This window comes from Ranitomeya variabilis, chromosome 1, assembly GCF_051348905.1.
Source record: "Ranitomeya variabilis isolate aRanVar5 chromosome 1, aRanVar5.hap1, whole genome shotgun sequence".
NCBI classification, from domain to species: domain Eukaryota; kingdom Metazoa; phylum Chordata; class Amphibia; order Anura; family Dendrobatidae; genus Ranitomeya; species Ranitomeya variabilis.
The window spans coordinates 773,229,072-773,254,776 of NC_135232.1; the positions used below are offsets into that span (position 1 = coordinate 773,229,072).

At 41.3% G+C, this 25,705-nt stretch overlaps 1 protein-coding gene and 1 long non-coding RNA gene across 2 annotated transcripts; one reads left to right on the forward strand and one right to left on the reverse strand.

Annotated features, from left to right (window-relative positions):
• The first annotated feature begins 200 nt into the window (after nt 1-200).
• Nucleotides 201-18,109, forward strand: AMH (anti-Mullerian hormone). The gene is made up of 5 exons (XM_077271947.1): nt 201-828; nt 1,325-1,494; nt 1,932-2,052; nt 13,625-13,769; nt 16,316-18,109. Exons 1-5 carry the CDS (start codon nt 411-413, stop codon nt 17,196-17,198), a joined length of 1,737 nt encoding a protein of 578 aa, XP_077128062.1. The 5' UTR covers nt 201-410; the 3' UTR covers nt 17,199-18,109.
• LOC143784024 (uncharacterized) lies at nt 17,513-21,588 on the reverse strand. Its single transcript, XR_013217687.1, has 2 exons — nt 20,754-21,588; nt 17,513-18,140 (listed from the first exon to the last, which is right to left on the reverse strand). It is a non-coding gene; the product is annotated as an uncharacterized LOC143784024 (long non-coding RNA).
• Between the last annotated feature and the right edge of the window lie 4,117 nt (nt 21,589-25,705).

Sequence of the window (25,705 nt, forward strand, 5' to 3'; positions counted from 1 at the left end):
AGCGCCTTCAATAAAGGTTTTGTTGTCCTGACCATGTTCAAGGCCAAGGTACAGGAGATTCTTTCACAGAAGCAGCAGTCTAAAAATACATTGCTAGAGATCCTATCCCATCTGCAATAGAAAAAAAAAACATACACATGGGAGAAGTCCGGTTGGGAATAGACATCCCACAGTTTGTTCAAGGTTTAGGCTTTGTCCAAAACAAGAGAACATGCCTCCCTTTTGTATCGTTCCTGCCAGCATACTCTTACGCAACAAAAGCATCAAGGGTGTGACAGTACCAACTAAGCTGCTTAATTGGAAAGTGGTCTTTTTAAAGATGCCTCTGACCTAGGACACATTTAAAGAAACAGGCTCTAAATAGTGGTGCTACGTTGGACATATCCACCTTGTTGTATTTACAAACAGTGATGGGGATTTTTCACATTTGTTTGTGCTTTTTGTTTCCTTTTTTGGGCCAGACACTGCCTAGTAATGTTAAAGAGAAGGGAAGAGATGTAACACAGATAGATGAGGAGAGGCATCTAGCCTTGATGGAAGACTTGTCACAAGGTGAACATGTTAACCCTAAGGATGCACCACTTCCCGAATCAGGATGTGGAGGAAACATAGGCACTGGATGGGGAAACCTAGAAACCCATGGGATTCTGAGACAGTATGAGATTAATTTTCTGGACAAAGTGAAACAGAAGCAATGGGCAGATCTTAAATCATTCGGGATGTGCTCAGATGAGGTACATGCTACAGATAAAGAAGTTGTGAAAGAACTTGCAGAAATCATTACAGAACCAGAAGGGAAACAGCTTGTTGTCTTTCATCTTCAAAAAGGTTGGTTCAGACAAAGTGGGTTCACTTCAGGAAGCACATAAACTCCCCCAGTTGATTGATAATACATATCTAGTTAACAGTCCTAGAGTTTTTTTTGTGAAATTCAACAGTGGGTCTGGCATTGTATTTTTTTGATTATGTCTATAGAGATGTCTTCAATCAGTTATCATTATTGTATTTGCAACTTTTTTGTTAAGTTTTTAGTGTTTTGCTCTATTTTCATCTTTCCAGTTGTGCATTTTGGAAGCCTAATTAATCTACCCTTTTATGTTTGCTATTGTGTAGAGAGTTTAAGGCTTTCAAATGTTTTACTTGATTCATCAAAGTTGCAAAATTCATAAACCTTGACATTTTGAACAATTGGCACAAAACCAGCAATGAACGCCACCATACGAAAAAGAAAAGTGACTTCAAAAAACACAAGTGATAAATTGGGGCCATATGTTTTATTATCCATTTGTTATGAGTAATGAAAACTTTTTTGTCTAACCTACAGTGGACTGGGATAGTGGGGCCAGCTTCCAATTTCAAGGAACAGTAAAGCAACAGGTTACACCTCTTCTTCAGCACTTGCACTCACTCACAGCTGTCTTTTATCCTGACACACACAACCTCACAATGGAATCAAAAGTCATAATAACAGGTGAAGCTGTCCCAAAAAAACAGGTAAGAATAATTGATTTTGGAGTACTTGATACATTGTGACTGTAATACTTTGTGCAGTGTTCTTTACACAAAAGCATTTAAGGTCTCTATGACCTCCTGAATATTTTTTTCTAAAGCTTTTTTCTTTCTCGTTTGGAAATCCAATCACTTTGGGCTTCATATAAATCAAATCTTTAGGATGTACTTCTACATCAATTTGTGGAACCTCTGGCAAACATATTTGAAGCATATCTGGTAGAAAGTTTACTTTTTTTTAGTTAACCTGTAAATTAATTTATTTTTTTTCTGGTCCAAAAATAATAAAATACAATGAAAGCAAGAGTAAAAAGTTGTGTCAAGTATAAAATGATATATTTGTAAGCTGGACATAATTTCTGAGTTATTTATCTCACATACCTGGAAAGTTCTGTTCCTCTAATGATTATTTGTTCATTTAGGTCATTTGCTTGTCATCAGAAACTCACTACCTTGTTGTCAGGCTGAGTGAAGACGTGATGAGCATTGATCCAGAAGACCTAAGACTCAACACATCCTTTCAAGTAAAAACATATTCAGATGGTAAGATGTGTATGTATTATTGGATGCTCATGTTTTCTAGTTTGTTACATAGATTGTACAGATATAATTTTATACATCTGCATAGCATCTATTTTTAAAGGGGACCTCTCACCAAGAAAATACAGTCCAATCTGTTATAGAGCAGGGGGAGCTGAGCAGATTGATGTACAGTTTTGTTGGAAAAGATTGGGTATAACCTGTGTTTTCACCAGGGCCGGACTGGGACTAAAATTCAGCCCTGGCATTTGCAGTCACACAGGCCCACTGGTCACATGGTGACTGTATAATATCTTTGTACACTTGTAGGCTACAAGAAGTGAGGGGAGTGTAACACGACTATATAACATATAATTACAGCTGTATCCAGCATTACAGCACAGTCCCCATAGAATGTAATACAGCACAGCCCCCATAGAATGTAATACAGCCAGCCCCCATAGACTATAATACAGCACAGCGACATAGAATGTAATGCTGCACAGCCCCCATAGAATGTAATGCAGCACAGCCCCCATAGAATGTAATGCAGCACAGCCCCCATAGAATGTAATACAGCCAGCCCCCATAGAATGTAATACAGCCAGCCCCCATAGAATGTAATGCAGCACAGCCCCCATAGAATGTAATGCAGCACAGCCCAATAGAATGTAATGCAGCACAGCCCAATAGAATATAATGCAGCAGAGGCCTATAGAATGGAATGCAGCCAGCCCCATAGAATATAATGCAGCAGAGGCCCATAGAATGGAATGCAGCACAGCCCCATAGAATATAATGCAGCAGAAGCCCAAGGGACTTTGCCAATTGTAGGACCATGGGCGTGGTATACATGGCCACGTGCGTGTGTCCAAAAAATTACGTAGGCAAAACCAAGAGAGAGCTGAGGAGGAGGATCGGGGAACACTTGGGTGACATAAAGAACTGCAGGGACACCCCCATAGCACGTCACGTCTGGGAAGCCCACCAGGGTGACAACAGGGTACTCTCCTTCTGTGTCCTGGAGGTGGTAAAGCAGAATGGAAGAAGGGGTGATTGGGACAGGGTGATCCTACAAAAGGAGACCCAGTGGATATTTAGAATGGAGTCGGTTGTCCCAAGGGGACTAAATGAACGGTTAACTTATAGTTGCTTTGTGTGAACTGGGTTCACTGATCTAGCTTCCCCGTTGCCCTGACATAAATAAATAAAAAAGGCTGTGCAGATCTATTAGATGGTTTGCAGTGTATATTTTGGGAGACGAGTTAAAATTATCACTCCAATCATCCGCCAATATGGGCTTTAGGAAAAGATAACTAATGGTGGGGGTTGGGCTGACATATAAAGAGGGGTTATTTGGGGAATTCTGTTTAATTTCTGTAAAGGAATCTCCAACCCCCTCATTCTGGGTTATTCCACGTATGGTTTATAGGGCCGGTGTACACTCATACATATGTTGGAATCCATAGGTTATTAGAATTAATATACAGCTATTGATTAGCGGCACAATTACATTGTGATCTTTTTAATGTGTGCACACGAGATATGCTGTACAAAAGTGGTGATGCAATGGGTTTAATTATATCCTCGTTCCAGATATAGCATTACATCACTTACATTACTTGCGGGCATTTGGGTAATAGAGCATGTGCCGGAACAAGAATGGATATGAGAGATAAAAGAAATCGATAACTAAAAGTATCCCAAGAATACCTAGGCAGATAGAATGATTATGTCAGACCGTTCGGGATCTTAAAACGGCGCATGCGCAGCATGGGAGTGCCGGCGGTGATATGATAGGGTCCACAACAAAATGGAGTCCATTACAGCCAGCGCTGCTTGAGTGAATACGTCAGACCTCTAGGGTCTGGGAACGGCGCATGCGCAGTACGATAACGCCGTGAATGACAGGGGAGTAATGGCGGCCGCCATACACAATGTGAGGATCTGGACCGGGGGGCTACTTGAACACCTGCATTGCGAACTGTACACTAATCTTGAGGTATGAACGAACTCTTGCAATGCCGCCCTCTGGGTGGAGTTTATTTAAGCAGGCTCCTGTCAGTGTAAACCCTGCACCTACAACCAGGCATAGCACATCTCCGATGTGATTGTATCACACGGTTCTTCTTCCCATATGCCTCCTGAGGAACCACATCATGGGGGGGAAACGCGTAGAGGCGAGACCTGAACGCAGATAAGTGTATCAGGTTTTTTATATTTATTTCTTTTGTATTTGGGTCTTCCACTATGTGTGCACTCTGAAGATTTATATCAGTGATAATAAGTTGCATCAGTGTATAAAATAATTACTTTATTATTTTTTGTGTGTGCCCTCATAAAATGGAGACTACTATATCTCTTTTGTCATCTTGTGTGTTAAGCCATAAAGGGGTCTAATGTATAATATATAGATACTGTGGTTAGCCTATTTGTATAACTCCTGGTAAGGTGACTACATACTTACATTTTCACAGTAGTCCACTAGTATAGCTCCATAGACACTTCCGTACAGGAGTTTCCCTTGGTGTAGGGATTGGCCTAGGGCTATAAGGGGCAGCCGCCGATGAGCGGGGGCGCCATTTTGCGCTCAAGAGGGTGCCAACCTCCGCTGTCAGGCAGGGCAGTCCGGATAGGGAGTTTTGAGGGCCTAACAGCCAGTGAAGGAGGCTTAGAGCACACGGATAGGGGTGCCACAGGTTGCCTCATTAAAGGACTTTGAGGTTTTTATTTAATCTTTGATATAGAGGCACGAGAGTGGTTGACTATTGGCATTTGTTTGTTCATATATAGGTTTGCCCTAGGTGTGGGCAACTGTGGGGTGCCCTAGGTGTGGGCAACTGTGGGGTGTCCTATAATCCAAATAATAGGGACCTGCAGGGCATCCAGGGGTAGTCGTCGAGGAGCGGGGGCGCCATTCTGCGTCCAAGAGGGTGCCAACCTCCGCAGACAGGTAGGGAGTACCCTAGGGATAACTAGGTATCAGAGTATAGTCGGGTATCCTCCTGTCATACTACCCATGAACAAATAGGCCGGTTTTAAAAACTTATTCTTATATAGAGAGGTTTTTTAGGGGTTGTTTTGGTTTGTTATTCCTATATTTAAATAAAGTTTATTATGAATTAGTTTTTGGTTTACTTTCTTGTTTAATACTAATTTTGCATTATCGTTCAAAAAGTTTAATGCAGCACAGCCCCCATAGAATGTAATGCAGCCAGCCCCCATAGAATGTAATACAGCCAGCCCCCATAGAATGTAATACAGCCAGCCCCCATAGAATGTAATACAGCCAGCCCCCATAGAATGTAATGCAGCCAGCCACCATACAATATAATGCAGCACAGCCCCATAGAATATCTATTATATCTATATTTGTTAGCCAGCTTGTTATGCAATTGTTTTTGTTTCTAGATATTTAATTCTCTTCTGCTTGTCCTTATGCCAAGAGTTCGCATAACTGTTTTTCAAAGGGGTTTATGATCCATGTAGACCTGGACATTTGTTTATCTGATCACTACATTTATTGTGCCCTGCTGTCTCAATTGAGTTAGATTGATTGGTAACGAGAGGGAGGAAGACCAAAAAAAAAAAAAAAAAAAAAAAAGTGAGATCTAAGAGCTGGCCACCTATAAATGTAGATATAGCTTGGGGAAGCATTCATGCAGGGGGCATTCGTGCACTATTATTCGTGTACATTTTTTTTTTTTTTTTCAAAGTATATTTTTTTCTAAGTATTCAGCAGTTATAACATGGCAGTTAGACAGGGCAGGAGACAGGTAAGACAATCAAAATCTATTCCCTATTCAGTTGGCACACAGCAAATACTCACCATATGTATTTGTATAATCTATATCATGGCTGCTGCTTTCACACACAATCACCGCCCTTGCATCAACTCTTTACACTCCATCCATATCGGCCCCTCTGTCCTCTCCTCTCCTATGTATAGCACTCATGCTCTGTTCACATTGCTTAACAGTACAGATCCATTCAGTCCCACCATCCAACACAAGAGACGCTCTCACAAATCACTTAACCATCTGCTCACTCTTTCTATCCTCCTTCTCCTAGTTGCTGGAGACATCTCTCCGAACCCCGGCCCCCCATGTTATAGCCAGTTAAACCTCCCAACTGCTACACCCAGAAACCCCTCTAACCTTATTAATATTCCATGCATGCCTTCTGTCTCTTTCAATTGTGCTCTTTGGAATTCTCGCTCTGTGTGTAATAAACTCTCCTTCATTCATGACTTCTTCCTTTCTAACTCTCTTAATCTCCTGGCTCTTACTGAAACCTGGATCCAGCAGTCAGACACCACCGCTGCTGCTGCTCTCTCATTTGGTGGACTACACTTTTCTCATACCCCAAGATCAGACAACAGAGCAGGTGGAGGCGTTGGTCTGCTCCTTTCACCCAAATGTACCTTCCAAGTTATCCCCCAAGTACCCTCACTTGTATTCCCTTCCTTTGAGGTCCATGCTGTCAGATTCTACGTCCCCTTCTCCATGCGAGTGGCGGTGGTGTATCGTCCTCCCGGCCCCTCTCACCAGTTCCTGGATCATTTTGCCACCTGGCTTCCACACTTTCTCTCTTATGACACCCCCACCCTCATCATGGGTGATTTCAATATCCCAATTGCTTCTCCCCTCTCCCCATCTGCTTCTCACCTTTTATCTCTAACCTCCTCTTTCGGCCTCTCGCAGCATACTAACTCTCCAACACATGATGATGGAAACTCCCTTGATTTGGTCTTCTCCCGGCTTTGCTCACTGGATGATTTCACAAACTCCCCTCTCCCGCTCTCTGACCACAACCTTCTTTCATTCTCTATCAAGAACTGCCATCCCGCTCAGGTCATCCCCACTTTCCACACTTATAGAAACATACAGGCCATTAACACCCAGAAACTTATGAAGAACTTGCAGTCTTCATTGGCCCCAATCTCCTCCATCTCTTGTCCTGATTCTGCTCTGAAGCATTACAATGAAACCCTGCAAAGTGCCCTGGAAGAAGCTGCACCTCCTATACATAGAACAACTCGGCACAGACGGCGACAACCGTGGCACACGCTGCAAACACGTTTCCTGCAGCGGTGCTCCAGGTGCGCCGAACGTCTGTGGAGAAAATCTAATCTGCCCGAAGATTTCATTCATTATAAGTTCATGTTAAAAACATACAACTCTGCCCTTCACCTCTCCAAACAAACCTATTTCAACACCCTCATCACCTCGCTGTCCAATAACCCTAAACGTCTCTTTGACACTTTCCGGTCCCTACTCAACCCAAGAGAGCAGGCCCCAACCACAGATCTCCACGCTGACGATCTGGCCAATTACTTCAAAGAAAAAATTGACCACATTCGACAGGAAATCATTTCCCAATCTCTTCATACCAAGCACTGTCCTCCCTCCCCCACTGCATCTAGTTCACTCTCTGACTTTGAACCAGTTACAGAAGAAGTAAGCAGGCTCCTTGCATCTTCTCGCCCGACCACTTGCACCAGCGACCCCATTCCGTCGCATCTCCTCCAGTCCCTTTCCCCGGCTGTCACCTCTCACCTAACAAAAATATTCAACCTTTCCCTCACTTCCGGTATTTTTCCCTCCTCATTTAAGCATGCCATCATACATCCACTACTTAAAAAGCCCTCCCTCGATCAAAATTGTGCCGCTAATTATAGACCTGTCTCTAATCTTCCCTTCATCTCTAAACTCCTGGAACGCCTGGTCCACTCCCGTCTTACCCGCTATCTCTCAGATAATTCTCTTCTCGACCCTCTTCAATCTGGTTTCCGCTCTTTACACTCTACTGAAACTGCCCTCACTAAAGTCTCTAATGACCTACTAACAGCTAAATCTAATGGTCACTATTCCATGCTAATTCTCTTGGATCTCTCCGCAGCATTCGACACTGTGGATCATCAGCTCCTCCTCACTATGCTCCGCTCCATCGGCCTCAAGGACACCGTTCTCTCTTGGTTCTCCTCCTATCTCTCTGGCCGATCCTTCACTGTTTGTTTTGCTGGTTCCTCCTCCTCTCACCTTCCCCTTACTGTTGGGGTTCCTCAAGGATCAGTCCTAGGCCCCCTCCTCTTCTCTTTGTATACTGCCCCTATTGGACAAACAATCAGTAGATTTGGTTTCCAGTACCATCTCTATGCTGACGACACCCAATTATATACCTCTTCTCCTGTTATCACGCCGACCTTTTTAGAAAACACCAGTGATTGTCTTACCGCTGTCTCTAACATCATGTCCTCCCTCTATCTGAAACTGAACCTGTCAAAAACTGAACTCCTCGTGTTCTCTCCCTCTACAAACCTACCTTTGCCCGACATTGCCATCTCTGTGTGCGGTTCCACCATTACTCCAAAGCAACATGCCCGCTGCCTTGGAGTCATCCTTGATTCCGAGCTTTCATTCACCCCCCACATCCGATCACTGGCTCGCTCTTCTTATCTGCATCTCAAAAACATTTCCAGAATTCGCCCTTTTCTTACTTTCGACTCTGCAAAAACTCTTACTGTCTCACTTATTCATTCTCGTCTGGACTATTGTAACTCTCTACTAATTGGCCTACCTTTTACCAGACTCTCCCCGCTCCAATCTGTCCTGAATGCTGCTGCCAGGATCATATTCCTCGCCAACCGTTACACCGATGCCTCTACCTTGTGCCAGTCATTACACTGGCTACCCATCCAATCCAGAATCCAGTACAAAACTACTACCCTCATCCACAAAGCACTCCATGGCTCAGCACCACCCTACATCTCCTCTCTGGTCTCAGTCTACCAACCTACCCGTGCCCTCCGCTCTGCTAATGACCTCAGGTTAGCATCCTCAATAATCAGAACCTCCCACTCCCGTCTCCAAGACTTTACACGTGCGGCGCCGATTCTTTGGAATGCACTACCTAGGTTAATACAATTAATCCCCAATCCCCACAGTTTTAAGCGTGCACTAAAAACTCATTTGTTCAGATTGGCCTACCGCCTCAACGCATTAACCTAATTATCCCTGTGTGGCCTATTAATAAAAAACAACATAATCACGTTCCTCGCATCATGTTCTCATACACTTTATGCAGTTAATAGCACTCTGTGTCTGTACTGCTACATACTTAGGCTGATAACTGGTTCATGCAGCTTTACATGAACACCCGAGCCTTACACTATGGCTGGTCCAAATAACTAAAGCAATTGTTACCATCCACCTCTTGTGTCTCCCCTTTTCCTCATAGATTGTAAGCTTGCGAGCAGCAGGGCCCTCATTCCTCCTGGTATCTGTTTTGAACTGTGATTTCTGTTATGCTGTAATGTCTGTTGTCTGTATAAGTCCCCTCTATAAGTTGTAAAGCGCTGCGGAATATGTTGGCGCTATATAAATAAAATTATTATTATTATTATTATTATAGAATGTAATGCAGCACAGCCCCATAGAATGTAATGCAGCCAGCCACCATAGAATATAATGCAGCACAGCCCCATAGAATATAATGCAGCACAGCCCCATAGAATATAATGCAGCACAAGCCCATAGAATATAATGCAGCACAGGCCCATAGAATGGAATGCAGCACAGGCCCATAGAATGGAATGCAGCACAGGCCCATAGAATGGAATGCAGCACAGGCCCATAGAATGGAATGCAGCACAGGCCCATAGAATGGAATGCAGCACAGGCCCATAGAATATAATGCAGCACGGGTTCATAGAATGGAATGCAGCACAGGCCCATAGAATACAATGCAGCACAGGCCCATAGAATACAATGCAGCACAGGCCCATAGAATACAATGCAGCACAGGCCCATAGAATATAATGCAGCACAGGCCCATAGAATGGAATGCAGCACAGCCCCATAGAATATAATGCAGCACAGCTCCATAGAATATAATGCAGCACAGGCCCATAGAATATAATGCAGCACAGGCCCATAGAATATAATGCAGCACAGGCCCGTAGAATATAATGCAGCACAGGCCCATAGAATATAATGCAGCACAGCCCCATAGAATATAATGCAGCAGAGGCCCATAGAATGGAATGCAGCCAGCCCCATAGAATATAATGCAGCAGAGGCCCATAGAATGGAATGCAGCCAGCCCCATAGAATATAATGCAGCACAGGCCCATAGAATGGAATGCAGCACAGCCCCATAGAATATAATGCAGCAGAGGCCTATAGAATGGAATGCAGCCAGCCCCATAGAATATAATGCAGCAGAGGCCCATAGAATGGAATGCAGCACAGCCCCATAGAATATAATGCAGCAGAGGCCCATAGAATGGAATGCAGCACAGCCCCATAGAATATAATGCAGCAGAAGCCCATAGAATGGAATGCAGCCAGCCCCATAGAATATAATGCAGCACAGGCCCATAGAATATAATGCAGCAGAGGCCCATAGAATGGAATGCAGCCAGCCCCATAGAATATAATGCAGCAGAGGCCCATAGAATGGAATGCAGCCAGCCCCATAGAATATAATGCAGCAGAGGCCCAAATAATGGAATGCAGCACAGCCCCATAGAATATAATGCAGCAGAGGCCCATAGAATGGAATGCAGCCAGCCCCATAGAATATAATGCAGCACAGGCCCATAGAATATAATGCAGCAGAGGCCCATAGAATGGAATGCAGCCAGCCCCATAGAATATAATGCAGCAGAGGCCCATAGAATGGAATGCAGCACAGCCCCATAGAATATAATGCAGCAGAGGCCCATAGAATGGAATGCAGCCAGCCCCATAGAATATAATGCAGCACAGGCCCATAGAATGGAATGCAGCACAGCCCCCCCCAATAGCTCCACAATCCAGTCATCACTCATTGATAAAAAAAAACAAAAAAAAACACTCTACTCACCTTTCCTCCTGCCCCGCGCTGCTCTGGCTCTGGTCTCAGCAGTCGCAGTCTGCCCGCCTGGTCACACAGCAGGTGCGCGATGATATGACGTCATCGTGCACCCGCAGTGTCAGCGGCAGGCAGAGCGGGGAATGATGGGAGAGGAAGCGTCAGCAGACGCTCTCGCCTCCATCATTGCATTCAACTGTACCGGCGTCTATGACGCCGGTATAGTTGAATGCGGGGCCGGGAGTGCGCCGACAGGGGGGAGAGTGTGCCGACGGCGGCACACTCGAGCGGCCCACTACTGCCACCGGCCCTTCTGGCATTTGCCAGAACTGCCCGATGGCCAGTCCGGCCCTGGTTTTCACCATCTAAATCTCTTATCTTCTCTCTGTGTTTTCGGTCCAGTGGATGATCCTATCAGTGACTGACAGCTTTCTTTGTATAAGTGTGTATATAGAGATAGCTGTCAATTAGTGATACTGCCACCATCTGGACTGAAAAACCCGGGAATAGCAGATGTTTAGATGATTAAATCACAGGTTATACTGATCATTTTCCCATAAAACTATATATTCATCTGCTCAGCTCCCCCTTATCTATAACATGGTGCCTGTAGATTGGACTGCATGTTTGTAGTGACAGGTTCCCTTTAAATACACTTACTTTTTTGAGATGGTCAACCAAAATTGCAGTAAAACCTGGTATTCTAGAAGGTTGGTTCACTGTCATATATATATGAACACTGGAAATCACAGGACAGTCTGGATCCAGGTGGTCTTTTTCCACCGTATATACTGATAATTAAAAGTAAGAATTATCTTGAGCTACCTATACTTCTGTATTGCTACTGTTTAGTCTTACTCTAAGGGTCCCCAAAGGCAACAGATAGCTGTTGGCCAAAAAATGGTTCGGAAAATCGTTCAACCAGCAGCTGTCTCTCCTCTTTCATACATAGGAGCATTCAATTTGCCAAGTGCTTATGCGTTCTCTATAAAAAAGTGATTGCAAGATTCCTTTAAAGTTGGCTTATCTCGCCAAGAACAAAAGGATTGTCAATTCGAAAAAGAACATGCCAGGTCCTTATCTCCCCCGGCAGAGGATGAGAGTCAGAAGGCCCCCATACATACTGTGAGCCGAGCACGCTGATATCAGCAGGTTCATTTGATGTTAGATTAATGTCTATAGGGGACTTAAAGGGAATCTGTCAACTGATCTATGCTGCCCAAGCCACAGGCAGCATGAATCGGATCCTGGCTGCATAACTGCATACAGGTATATTTTTCTCTGAAAAGCTCTGGCATTACAGAGGAAGTATAGCTTGAAGATCTTGCCTGGGACTATATGCAAAGTCAAGTCTAGACCTCTGACTTACTTATCCCAGTGCCACTCTAGTTGATTTGATACAGGAAAGATATATATCTTGGTACCGTGTTAGCCAGTAGATAGAAAAATATAAAAAAACCTCACAATTCTAAATATTTCTCTAGTTGGTTCACAAGTCTCTTCGATGTGTCCACTTAGGTTGAGACCAGCCCATCACCTGTAGCAGCACAGGAAAAAGCCATGAAGCGGCAGTGCCGACTAACATCTGACACATTGTAACTACACAATACTCAGCACTGCTAATATCTTATTAAGCACATTGAGTAAATAGTAAGTGGGAAAATGAAATGATCACTTGGATTAAGAATCTCTACATCCCTCTTTAGCAGCAATCACTTCCATTTTTTGTAGCTAAGATAAGATAAATAAGCAAATTTAAGGAGGAATTTTGGATTGTTCCTCCCTGCAAATTTGTTTCCGTTCAGAAATATTTCTGGGATGCCTTGCATGCCACAGCATCTTGATACAGTTAGGTTCCGGCCATGGCAATTTCAGAAGACAACTCTTCTTTTTAATCTACTCTTTGGATGATTTACTAATGTGCTCTGATTCATTGTATTTTAAAACCGATTTTCCAACTTGGGATCAAGAACTGCTGCTCAACATTTTCTTGTAAAAAGTCTTGATGTACTTTCTTATTATTTTTCCCTCAGTGATCGCAATGCCTCCAGGCAGTTTGTAGGAAATGTATCTAAGTGTGGATTAATGTATACCCAGGACTTTAGCAATTCTTTACTAGCCTGGTCAAGTTTCATGTGTGTTTCTAACAAGTCTCCTGAAAGTTGTTTGCCATGAGACATGCTTCACATTAACCAGTCAGAGAGATTGTTATATTTTTCTCCCTACACTGTGGATGTTTCATAAATTGTTGTGCTCAATAAAAGTTATGAATAGTATTACTGTTTGTGTTATTAGTTTAGTTCTAATTGTATTTGTCTATAATTGTGATTTAAATAACAATCAGGCATTTTAAGCAATCAATGCAGAAATCAGGATAATGTCAAAAGCTTACTCAAGTCCCCATACACATTGGACCAAAGTTGGCCAAACCCACCGATATCGACGGACTCTAACATCTAATATGTATAAGGGCCCCCAACATCTCTCCGGGGAGTTAACAATCTGGCGTCTCTTTCATTCTTAAGAGATAAGCTTCTGCCAGTGATATCTTACAGTGGCTTTCTCATAGAGAACACAGTAGCATTCGGCAGGGCAATCGCTCCTGTCTATGGGAGAGGATAGCTGAGCAATCTTTTGACCGACAGCTATGTAATGTGTATGGGGTAGGGGGGCTTTATGCTCACATCTGAAGGTAGCTTGATATCAGAGAATAATAAAAGTGCTTTCTTTCTATCATTAGGATCTGCTCTTTCAACTACAGAAGCTGCATCACACTTGTTCGGAACGGATAAAAGGTGCTTTACCAAGATTACACCTGTCATATTTATGGTGTTAAGCCAAAGTGCTCCCATTAATAGGTCTAATCAAACTCTCTCAGTCACCAGGTAAGCATATGACCCATTTTTCTCTATTTTAGTTAGAAAATGTTTATGGTAATAACCTTCTCATTTTCAGCATTAATATAGTATCTAATAGTACAACCACATGTAAGTGATCAATGTTATAATTGTAATGTTGATTTTAGTTAAAGAAATTTATACCAAAAAGTAGAGAAAAACTATTTGGCGAAATTATAAAATTATGCAATATTACAATTATAAAATCAACCCTTATAGCATGCCCAATTCCAGCAACATGTAATATACGCACTGTCAGGATTCGGCATTGCTTGCCGATTCCAGCGGTCATCACATGATCACTACTTTCGGTGACAAACTGACTAGCTTCTCTTAATTAATGAAACAGGGGCTGTAGTATTTCACTGAACATTGAGCAAATTAGGAAGAGCAGCTAGACTGCATGTGATTGTAAATGTGCAACATGTGAGCATCCACATGATGACTACTCAAACCGTTAAAGGGGTTCTCTTAGAAATGTGCTAAAATAAATAAATAATACATATTGAAATATTAAACATTTTACTAAATACCTTCATTTAGCAAAAAGGTATACTTTACCTGGTGCACTGATATTTTCAAAGATGGCTGCTACCATCAATCACACCCCATTCTAGATTTCAGGACGGTCACATCATGAACGCACATTCATTCAGTCCAGCAACACTCCTCCACGTCCTGTCAGGTTCGGTGAGCAGAGGAATGCCCGTTCCAGGTACATGACAGGTCGTTGCTCTGACGTGACCTCTGTCTCGTGCTTCATACAGCCCATCCTGAAATCGAGGACGGGGTGTGAGTGACGGTAGCTGCCATCTTTGCATCCTGACAGTGTGCACTAGATAAAGCATACCTATTTGCTACATAAAGGTATATAGAAAAATGTTTAATATTTAAATGTGTATTATTTATTTTATTGCATTACATTTTTCGGAGAACCCCTTTAAGCTGTGTATAAGAATGGGTGCCAAATTAAATTTTTGCCCCAGGTGCTGGGAAATCTAGATTTGCCTCTGCTTCTCTATATTCTTTGCTATCCCTTCTTTCTCATCATGCTCTATTTCTCCTGCCATTACCACTTAGTATTGGCCTTTTTGGTGTTAGATCAATTTGCAGCAAGAAGGAAAAGAACAGAGCCGGGAAGCTACTGGGTATGTTAGTTCACCACCAAACACAGAAAAAGGAGGACCAGCATTCTGGCCACAGTAGAAAGTGATACCCGAGACAAAACTGTAATCTATATATAAAATGGTAAAATATATATATGACACTGAGCAAGATGGCTATATAGCATTAGGCACATAAAAAAGAAAAATTTGTAAATAAAATAAAAATAACAAAAAAATGGAAGAAAGACAAACAAAAATTAAGGACACTGAAGACAGTAGACAACTGAAAATCATGGTGTCATATATATTATTATTTATTATTATAGCGCCATTTGTTCCATGGCACTTCACATGTGAAAAGGGGTATACATAAAAAAAAAAGTAAAGTAATCTTAAGCAATACAAGTCATGACAGGAACAGTAGGAGAGAGGACCCTGCCTGCGAAGGCTCACAATCTACAAGGGAAGGGTGAGAATACTGTATGCGAGGGTAGAGCTGGTCATGCAGTAGTTTGGTTGAGCGGTGGTTACTGCAGGTTGTAGGCTTGTCGGAAGAGGTGGGTCTTCAGGTTATTTTTGAAGGTTTCGATGGTAGGCGAGAGTCTGATGTGTTGTGGTAGAGAGTTCCAGAGTAGGGGGAATGCACGAGAGAAATCTTGTATACGATTGTGTGAAGAGGAGATAAGAGGGGAGTAGAGAAGGAGATCTTGTGAGGATCGGAGGTTGCGTGCAGGAAAGTACCAGGAGACGAGGTCACAGATGTATGGAGGAGACAGGGTGTGGATGGCTTTGTATGCTATGGTTAGGCATTATATATTTTACTGTCTTGTTTTTTTACCTCCTTACACTACCAGGGGTGTTCAATACCACTTTGCTGCTTTTAGTATTACTTTTTGAAGTGTGAGCAAGTGCGGTTGTTTTTTAAATCTTTTCTCCTATATATAAAACTGCACACTATTTACAATCAATGTCTATTGCAACACACTTTATTTAAGGTGCCTTGTTGATTTTCAAATACTACCTAATGTGGAACAAACCTTCTAAGAAGGCAAACTGTGCTTACCGACAGATCAGTAATATTAATTAAGTGATGTGATAATCATCACATGGGAGAATGGCAGCATTATTTGTGCTATTAATAAAAGGGGATGTCTGCTAGGCTTTAATTGTGAATATTTATAAACAGACCTCCGAAAAAGCTTGAAATTGGAGTAAAAATACAAAGTCCATAAATGCCAATAATTAAATCAAACAGCTAACTGAAATACACGTATAGCCTTCCTAACGAAGCTTCAATGTTTTGGTGATGGTGATTTTACTTTGTGTAATAATCATAGAGGGACAATTGTGCTATTTGCCTGATATGAATATTGGCTTGCTTACCTTTTGGCAAACATTTACATCAGGTTTATATGTCTATGTCTACAGGGTTCACAATCAAATACTTAAATCTAAGGATGGATTTCTGGAAACCTTATCCCATTTCTCAACACTTCTAATGAGCTCTCACACTAAACCATCTTCTACTATCCATGTGTCCCTTGATCCTAACGATGAAAGCACTGGAAATCTTCATCCCCAGCTCCTGAATGTTACAGAGATAGAGGCATTGGAGTGGTTGGTGGACTCTCAAGAACCCCTTGTATTTCTCTTTTTACCTGGAAGCAAACATCACTTAGCTAAAAGAATACAAGAAAAACTGAATGGGACACTGCTTGAGAGAATCACAGAAAAGACAAGAGAGGTGCTAGAAGACACGAAAGACATTTTTTCAACTAGTGACCATGTCCAAATCCTTCAAAAACTCATTAACGCTTGCCATAACCACATGAACGTTAGCTATTTATCTGTAGATGAGAAGCAGTCACCACAGGTCATTAATGAACAACATAGGAAACTGCATTCACTGATGCTCCTTAAAACTTTACAGACAATTCATGTTTACTGGCAAGACCGCAAAAAATTATCACGACAGAACCGTGGAGCAGGCCTCAAACCTCATTGCCGCTTGCAAGAGCTGACCATTAACTTAAAACCATATGAAGAGTATAAGGACGTCCATTTCCCAGAAGAAATAAACATCAATAATTGTGTAGGGCCATGCCGCTTCCCACAGACCACCCAAAGTGATTACAAAGCCCATGTTATTATGCTCATTCAGCTCCAGGAGAGAAGACACTCTGGCCTTGATCGACCACCTTGCTGCGTACCTGTTCAGTACCAAGAACAGTGGCTGATGGTGGCACATGAAAATGGTATTAAACTTCACCTGTACCCCAATATGGTTGCTAAAGAGTGTGGTTGCAGATAGGTACAATACGTAGGATAATCATCATCAGTTTTATGGCAAATTTAAAGGAGCTCTTCCAGTATATGCAGTGTAGTAGAAGTACATTGAAATACTTACGGATTGCGGTCTTCTCTGGTTTCCAGCTCCGCTCTGGAGCACTTCTGAATCACGTGACTGCTCTGCAGCTTTGTTGGCTCCCACAACATCTACTATGTGGGGCGATGCTATTTTCACTTTGTAAGTCTATGAGACTCAGAAAAAGAAAGACTTCTGGTCTGCACACAAAACCCTGTATGAGCCGGTTAGTTTGATTTGATGTCATGTGGTCCAGAAGAGGACCAGCAATACAGAGACTGGTAAATATTTTAATACACGCAAACATACATATTTAAAAATGGAGGATAAATTTGCTGGGAGAGCTTCTTTAATAAGAACATTCTCAACTTGTGCATCTTATTTAAAGCCTACATGCTACAGTAATGTTAAATATACCCTGTGGCCTACACTCCAAAAAGGGTTGTCAATCTGATTCTTGTTCTTTTTTTTTCTGGACAATGTATTAAAAAAAAAACACAGATAGCCAACATTTTTAGAGACACATTGGAAAACTATAATGAATAACAAAGAATATACTACAAGCCTAGAATGCTGAAACATACTCAAACATATTAGTAGCATTCACCTTGAAATGGAAAACAACTATAATTAAGGTTATAATGTCTATTATATTTCACAGTAAATGCTATTGTATTCTTCTAACTTAATAAAAACACAAACTATAATCACAAACACAATAAGAAGTACTCTACTTTTTACAAACTGTACATACATTTACACATGGTTGGCAATCATGTCTCCAGGGAATTTCAGTTTCATTATATAATTAGGAGAGTTCCTCGATTTTAATTCTTGCAGCTGCGCTTTTCCACTTTTATCTTCATTGGAATCAGCCTCCATTTTGATCTGCAGATTTCATTCTACAGATTATTCCTGAACACTCTGCTATAAATCCCATGAAACATCAGCACAGTATCTGATTATCCTTTCTACCATATTAACCTAAATAAACTAATATATTATAAGATTATAATCAATGAGGCTGCATTGTGATCTTCATTACAACCAGGCGTGCCAGGAGCAGCAAAATCATAATCAGTAACAGTGATAGAAGTTTCTTTCAACGAGTATGAGGTAGAATCTATGTAGTTTCATCATATAGAAAATTCGGGCGACCCCTTTCAGAGAACATAAGAGTATGTAATTTTCAGAGGTCACATGACTTAACTGAATGAATTTTAAGGTGGAAAAGAACAACTAAGTAAGGTAATACGAGTTGAAGTGTATATGTACATGTACATATACACACACGGTATGTATATATTTACACACACACATACACGCGCGCACTGTGCAAAACATTTAGTCAAGTGTGGAAAAACTGCTTTAAAAAAAAAAGGTGTTAATAGTTTATTTTAATTAATTATAACAATGCAAAGAGAGAATAAAAGAGATAAATCTAAATCAAATCAATATTTGGTGTGACCAGCTTTTACCTTCAAAACCGCGTCAAAGCATCTGGGTACACTTGCACACTGGTTTTGAAGGAGCCCAGCAAGGAGTAGTTCCAAAACATATTGGAAAACCACAGAACTTCTGTAGATGTAGGCTTGCACAAATAATTCTACCTCTTTATGTAATCCCACACAGACTCAATGTTTATATCACAGCTCTGTGGAAGCCATATCATCACTTCCAGGACTCCTTGTTCTTCTTTATGGTGATGATAGTTCTCAAAGACATTGGCTGTGTGTTTGGCTCCAAACTTCTTCTGAAGCAGATCAACAACCCCATGAGACGTCTACTTGATGGTATTACATAATGGTTAAATATCTACCTGTGTATTGAGGAAACCATTCACCCTAGAATGTATGACAACTGAAATATACACTTTCACATAACCCGGGCCTTTTAGGTCCTTGTGCAAATCATATGGAGGAACTCCAAATAAATAAAGTTTTAAAAGTTGATTTCAAAATTGCAAAGTAAGATATGGAAAATGCACAACATTGTATAATTGTTTGCAAAAAATAACCTAACAGGGGTTACGCATTCTATTAACCATGACAACATTTCCAACCTCATTAGCCTGAAATGTAGCCCTAAACCTGCAAGGAACCTCCACAATGCTTCACTGTTGCCTGCAGACACTCATTATTGTAAAGCTCTCCAGCCCTTTGGCGAACGTATATTTCAAATTTTACATAATCAGAGCACCTGCTGCCATTTTTGTGCACTTCAGTTCCTAAAACTTTGTGCATAGTTGAGTTGTTTGGCCTTGTTTCCACATTTTTTCGCCACAGTTCTTCCATGAAGCCTACTTCTGGCCAGACTTCTCTGAACAGTAGATGGGTCTCATTAGCTGCTGACAGTTTTGAGCTAATGACATTGCTAGACATTTTCCAATTTCAAAGTAAGAATGATATGTCTTTTAGCTGCTGCACCAAGTTTTTCTGGCCAAGCCAAAGTGTATACATTCCTCAAAATGAACCATTTCTTGGTGTCCTTAGACATCCATGCAGATAGTTATCCATCATGCATCTGATTGGCTCCAAACTTATTCGGCAGCAGGACTACGGCCCTAAACATACAGCCAATGTGACAAAGAACCATCTTCTGTGTAAAGTAAAACAAGGGGTCTAGGAAGTCTTCATATGGCTCCTTGGTCTCAACATAATCATGCCTGTGTGGGATTACATGTAGAGAGAGAGAGATCTGCTTAAGTCTAAATCCACAGATCTGTGGTTAGTTCTCCAAGATGTTTGGAACAAGTGTACTTCGAAGAACTGAGGTTTTGATGCTCTTTTGAAAGAAAAGGTTGGTCACATAAATGATTAATTTAATTTAAATTGCTTGTTTGTTAATTCACTTTGTATTTTGTTAATTGATAAAAATGAAATATGAACACTTCAGTTTTTGAACGCATTCTTAATTTGTATCATATTCTTCACAACTGGCTAAAACATTTGCATAGTACTGTGAATATACATGTACTCAAACGTACATAATATATATATGTAATTTAGCCAGTGACGAGATGAATTCAATTGACAAAATAAATGATTAACCCCCCCACCCTCCCCCCAAAAAGCCTGAACTGCTACTTTAACAATACAAGACAGAGTACTGGGCACTTTTAGTATTATGTGAAGATTTTAAAAGGTTTTCCAAACATTTTTTTAGTCCATTGACTTGCTGAGGTAAAAAATAAACTGAGCCTTACATACCCACAGCTGCTCAAATACTGCTGCTGTCCTTAGGCACTGTAGACAGGACGTGAAAGTTGGCATAAGACCGTCGAACCAGCGACTTACGTCAGCAGTCACATCACCTCTGCAGCCGGTCAACAAAGACTGGGAAGAGCAGTAAAGAGGCAAAGCAACTATGGATGAGTGTAGCGGAGTTTGTTATTTTTAACCTCGGCAAGGATTAATCTTCTTTATGTATATAGGTAGTTTAGGTTACATTAGCTGAATAAGACATATATGAAAGGAAAAACGTGTATTTGTATAAGCTTACCTGCAGTGTAGTCACAAATAACTATTAGAAGTGTAACCTGTTTAAAGTATGTACATGAAAAGGATTTTAGTCTGGTTCCCGTCCTTTTGTAACTAGTGTTACAGAAAATTACAGCATGTTTCTATCCAAATTTTACATAAGCATTGTTGTATAACTTTATTAAATAAATTTTCTGAGAAGACTAGTAACAATGTCACTAGTGTCTTATTATTTACAAAGATGCTTGCATTTTCTTCATTGGGATTATTGTTACATCTTATAGCATTTTACCCCACGCCTATCGGCTCCGATTGGGGCTTACATTTGAATCCCTGCAAAACTGAATCATGGTGTGCTCTGTTGCACATAATTTTCAGCCGTATATGCCTACTAGATGCGGGCGTCTTGCTGCCAGTCTCAACTAGATGTGTAAGGCCAACAAATATGTACAACAGAGCATACTTTGACTCTGTCTACTTCATTATAATCAATTGCCCGTCGGCAAACACGCTAGAATCTGAGACACTAATTACATATCCCCATAGATGAGGGTACTACCACTGAGACCCACACTCCTCCCAGGATCGGTAACCCCACATCTCGTGACCACTGTCAGAAGAGAGATGACAGAGCATGTATTGCTTTCTCTATTTACTTTGTAGGAGTTCTGAAAAATTTTGCACAGTCACTGCTCTTGCAAAAATTCTGCCTGGGTATGTAAACTTTTGAGCACAACTGTATGTCTAAGATGTGACTACTCCTTTAATGATCAAGGGTCATCTGAGTATGACCATGTACGTAGGTACTCATTGAGTAGGATCTAAGATGTGAATACTCCATTAATGATCAAGGGTCATCCGAGTATGACCATGTACGTAGGTACTCAATGAGTAGGATCTAAGATGTGAATACTCCATTAATGATCAAGGGTCATCCGAGTATGACCATGTACGTAGGTACTCATTGAGTAGGATCTAAGATGTGAATACTCCATTAATGATCAAGGGTCATCCGAGTATGACCATGTACGTAGGTACTCATTGAGTAGGATCTAAGATGTGAATACTCCATTAATGATCAAGGGTCATCCGAGTATGACCATGTACGTAGGTACTCATTGAGTAGGATCTAAGATGTGAATACTCCATTAATGATCAAGGGTCATCCGAGTATGACCATGTACGTAGGTACTCATTGAGTAGGATCCCCTACTTGACTCCTAAGGCCAGTCTGAGCATGAATTTACATTAATAGCAAATTATACTAAATCTTTTCCCACAAAACTATATATCTGCTCAGGTACTGCGCTATAGTCTCCATATCATACTGTATGTACAAAGTCAATAGTTTCCTTTAACCCCTTCATACACCTTAATGTACATGTATGTCGTTGTGACCTGTTATTTACTGCACTACATCCCATATGTATAGCACGAAGATGGAGCATACACAGGAGCGATGCCCGTGCCATCCGCAGACGGAGCCAGCCGGTACAGACAAAATGGACTCCCGTTCCACAGCAAGGATTGTAGCTGTATATGATTCTAGCTGTTTAACTCTTTCCTTACTGGGAGTGTTACTGACTACCCATGAAATGATTTTAACAGAGTGAATGTGGTTCCTCTGTCAGTCCACAGGCATCCCCGCAGTGCGATTGCAGGGTGCTGATAGACCTTGAAATCCCATAGCAAACTAACAATGGCCTGTGTCTGCAACATTCCTCAGCCTATCAGATCCTGCTGAAGACAGGGTCTGATAGGCTGAGAGTTAAACGGTTAGACTGTCAGATAATGCAATGTATAAACTGTGCAATGTATTGTTTCATAGTTTTTAAGGTTTAAAGTAGCGACAATTGAAAGTAGCGACAATTTCATCTAGTTCAAGCTACTGTACAGGCAACATGAAAAAGTCACTGGCTGCACGATTCCAGCATTGTATGTCTGACACTGAAATGCTGTGGCGTGTCAGAGAAAAACATTCTCTAGAAGCCACTGGGTACCAAGCTGTATGAGAGACTGGTCGTATAGGGTCCCACTTCAGTAACATCTGGCTGCAATGTTTTTGGCCACCCACGCAAACAAAAACAGCATGAAAAATGCCATGGAATCAGAATCGCACAGGAAGTTTTTCTGATGTTACCCTTAATGTGGTATTCCCATCGCCAAGATCCTATCCCAATTATTTAGGCTGGGTTCACATTGCGTCCTGGCAGTCCGTCTAACGGACTACGTTACACCGCGGCATAAACGCAGTGTAACGTAGTCCGTTAACGCCGCCATTGAAAGCAATGTCGGACGCATCGCTAGCACACGCCCACAATGGGGGATGTGCCGTCATTGAGTGACGGACCCTGAGACGCGGGCTGCAGCCTTTCCGGGTCCGTCACTGCTAGCGCAGATAGAGCTAGCAGATGCTCTATCTGCGCTAGCGGGATGTAAACGTCGTCACTTGCGTTACAGCAGCCCGTTAGTGTATGTGCTGAACGGGCTGCTGCTAACGCAGTGTGAACTTAGCCTTAGTAGGTGTAATAATAATATCAGCAAATATCTCCAATTAAAAACGTAGTATAGTTTTGTGATTAGATATGGCGCTTACCTCATGTGCAGGGTATTGCAGGACCTTAGGTATCCATGGTTATGACCACTAACAACTAACTGTCACTATATCAGTGGATGTAACCATGGATACCTAAGGTCCTGCAATGCCTGCACATGAGGAAAGACACAGTGAATCAGAAAAACTATACTACATTTCTAATTGGAGGTATTTGCTAATACTATTATTATTATTACACCTACTACATATTGGGATATGATCTTGGAGATGGGAATACCCCTAAAAGTGTTAAACTACTGTAGATTCAAATATGCTTGCAGGCAACAATTGCCACACTATTCTACTGTTTTGAGTTTGAAAACAGCATTTGGTCAATACTTTGCCTCAGTATTTGAAGCCAAAATTCAGGAATGGATCCTGTAGAGAGATAAACTCGATTCACAACCCTTCAGTCTTTTCTTTTGGTTTCACTCTTGGTTTTGGCTTAAAAATACTGACGCACTGACGTGAATAAGCCCTAGGAACCAAATCCTGTCATCAATTATTCTTTGCTGCCTCAATGTCTCTACATATGCATTACTGATGGGGCATCTCTAAGCTACTCGGTGCTAAACTGTTAATTCCTACATCCAACAAGTAAATTATACTGACATAAGACAGCAGACTATGATAAAATCATGTAGCAGGCTGACTATCAGGAAATCTGCACAAGTCTGGAATTACAGAAGTTGCCTTATTCTATATTTGGACTTTTTCTAGTAATATCTTTTAACACTTTTTCCCAATCTGATCCCCTAATGAACCTCAAAACATCCTTGTATTGACAATCTTCTTAATGCTGAACTAATTATATAGTTTATGCTCATCAATAATTAGCACGCTTATGTATGGGAGAACTCGAAAGGTGAACCCTGAAAAGTAGATAGAGGAACATGGTATAAGGGCTATTCATAATGTACTTTCCTAACATTTTATTCATGTTTCTGACTCCAAAAACACCATAGTTAATCCTTTACTTAAGAAGGGGTTTGGCTGATGTGGGACAATAACTGAGATCACTAGTTGTGCATAAATGATCCAGTAATATATTGGAGTTCGGAGGTAAATGCCTTACCCTGGATAAACAAAGCATTAAAATCATGGGCTAAACATGAATATCAACTATGTAACTGAAATGTTTGCAAAATAGTTCTTTATAAACTAAATTCTTAGAGGTATTATGAGTTATTTCATTTGAGCAAACACATTTTTCTTTCCTCTTTATCATACCAATTTGAGCTGGCGAATAACCAAGGGTAAAAACTCAGATACCGCTGCTTACTGTTTAGATGTGTGCCGCCGTAAAACTGGGAGTTGTGCAGCAAAGAAACTAAAATATTTAAAATAAATAAATAGCTTACAATATTATTATTATCAGAAATGTTATCTTATTTTACATACTTTTTCTGCAGTCAACCAGTTTTTCACAGAACAGTTATCCTACAAATCAGGTTTATATATACAGTATTGTACAAAAATTTTAGGCAGGTGTAGACAAAAAAAAAAAGATGCAAAATAAGAATACTTTCAGAAACAGAAGTGTTAATAGTTTTTTTAATCAATTAACAAAATGCATAGTGAATAAACAAAAAAGCAACTCAAATCAAATCAAGATTTGGTGTGATCACCTTGCCTTCAAACAGAATCCATTCTTATAGGAACACTTGCACTAAGTCAGTGACATTGTAGGATTACAGACAGGTGTAGTAGTAACCAATTATACCAAACAGGTGATAATAATCATTTTCATATGTAGGTTGAAATACAGCTATAAACTGAAACAACTGTGTAGTAGGCTTAAAACTGGGTGAGGAACAGCAAAACTCTGCTACAATGGTGAGGTTGTAGAAAACAGCTTCATGTCACAGGTCAATACACCATGGCAAGACTGAGCTCAGCAAAAGATGGCAGTTATATTTCATCAGCTAGGTCTCTCCCAGACAAAGATATTGGAGTAAACTGGAATTTCAAGATGCACAATGTTCAAGGTGTTGGTTAAGGACAGTAGACCTAGTGTTCGAACAAGAAAACTTAGTGCAGCAGATGAAAGACATCATGCTTACCCGTATTTTTCGGCGTATAAGACGATTGGGCGTATAAGACGACCCCCAACTTTTCGGGGGTCATCTTATACGCTGTGTGTAGGGAGCGGTTCCAGATGGTTCCCAGGGTCTGGAGGAGAGGAGACTCCTTCAGGCCCTGGGATCCATATTCGTGTAAAAAAAAAATAAAAAAAAATATGGAAATACTTACCTTCCGACGGCCCCTGGAGTTCTCCCGACTCTCCGCGCTGCATGCAGCGCCTTCCGTTCCCGGGGATGCATTGCGCGCCGCAAAGGACCTTTGTGACGTCCCGGTCGCGTGACTGCAACATCAGT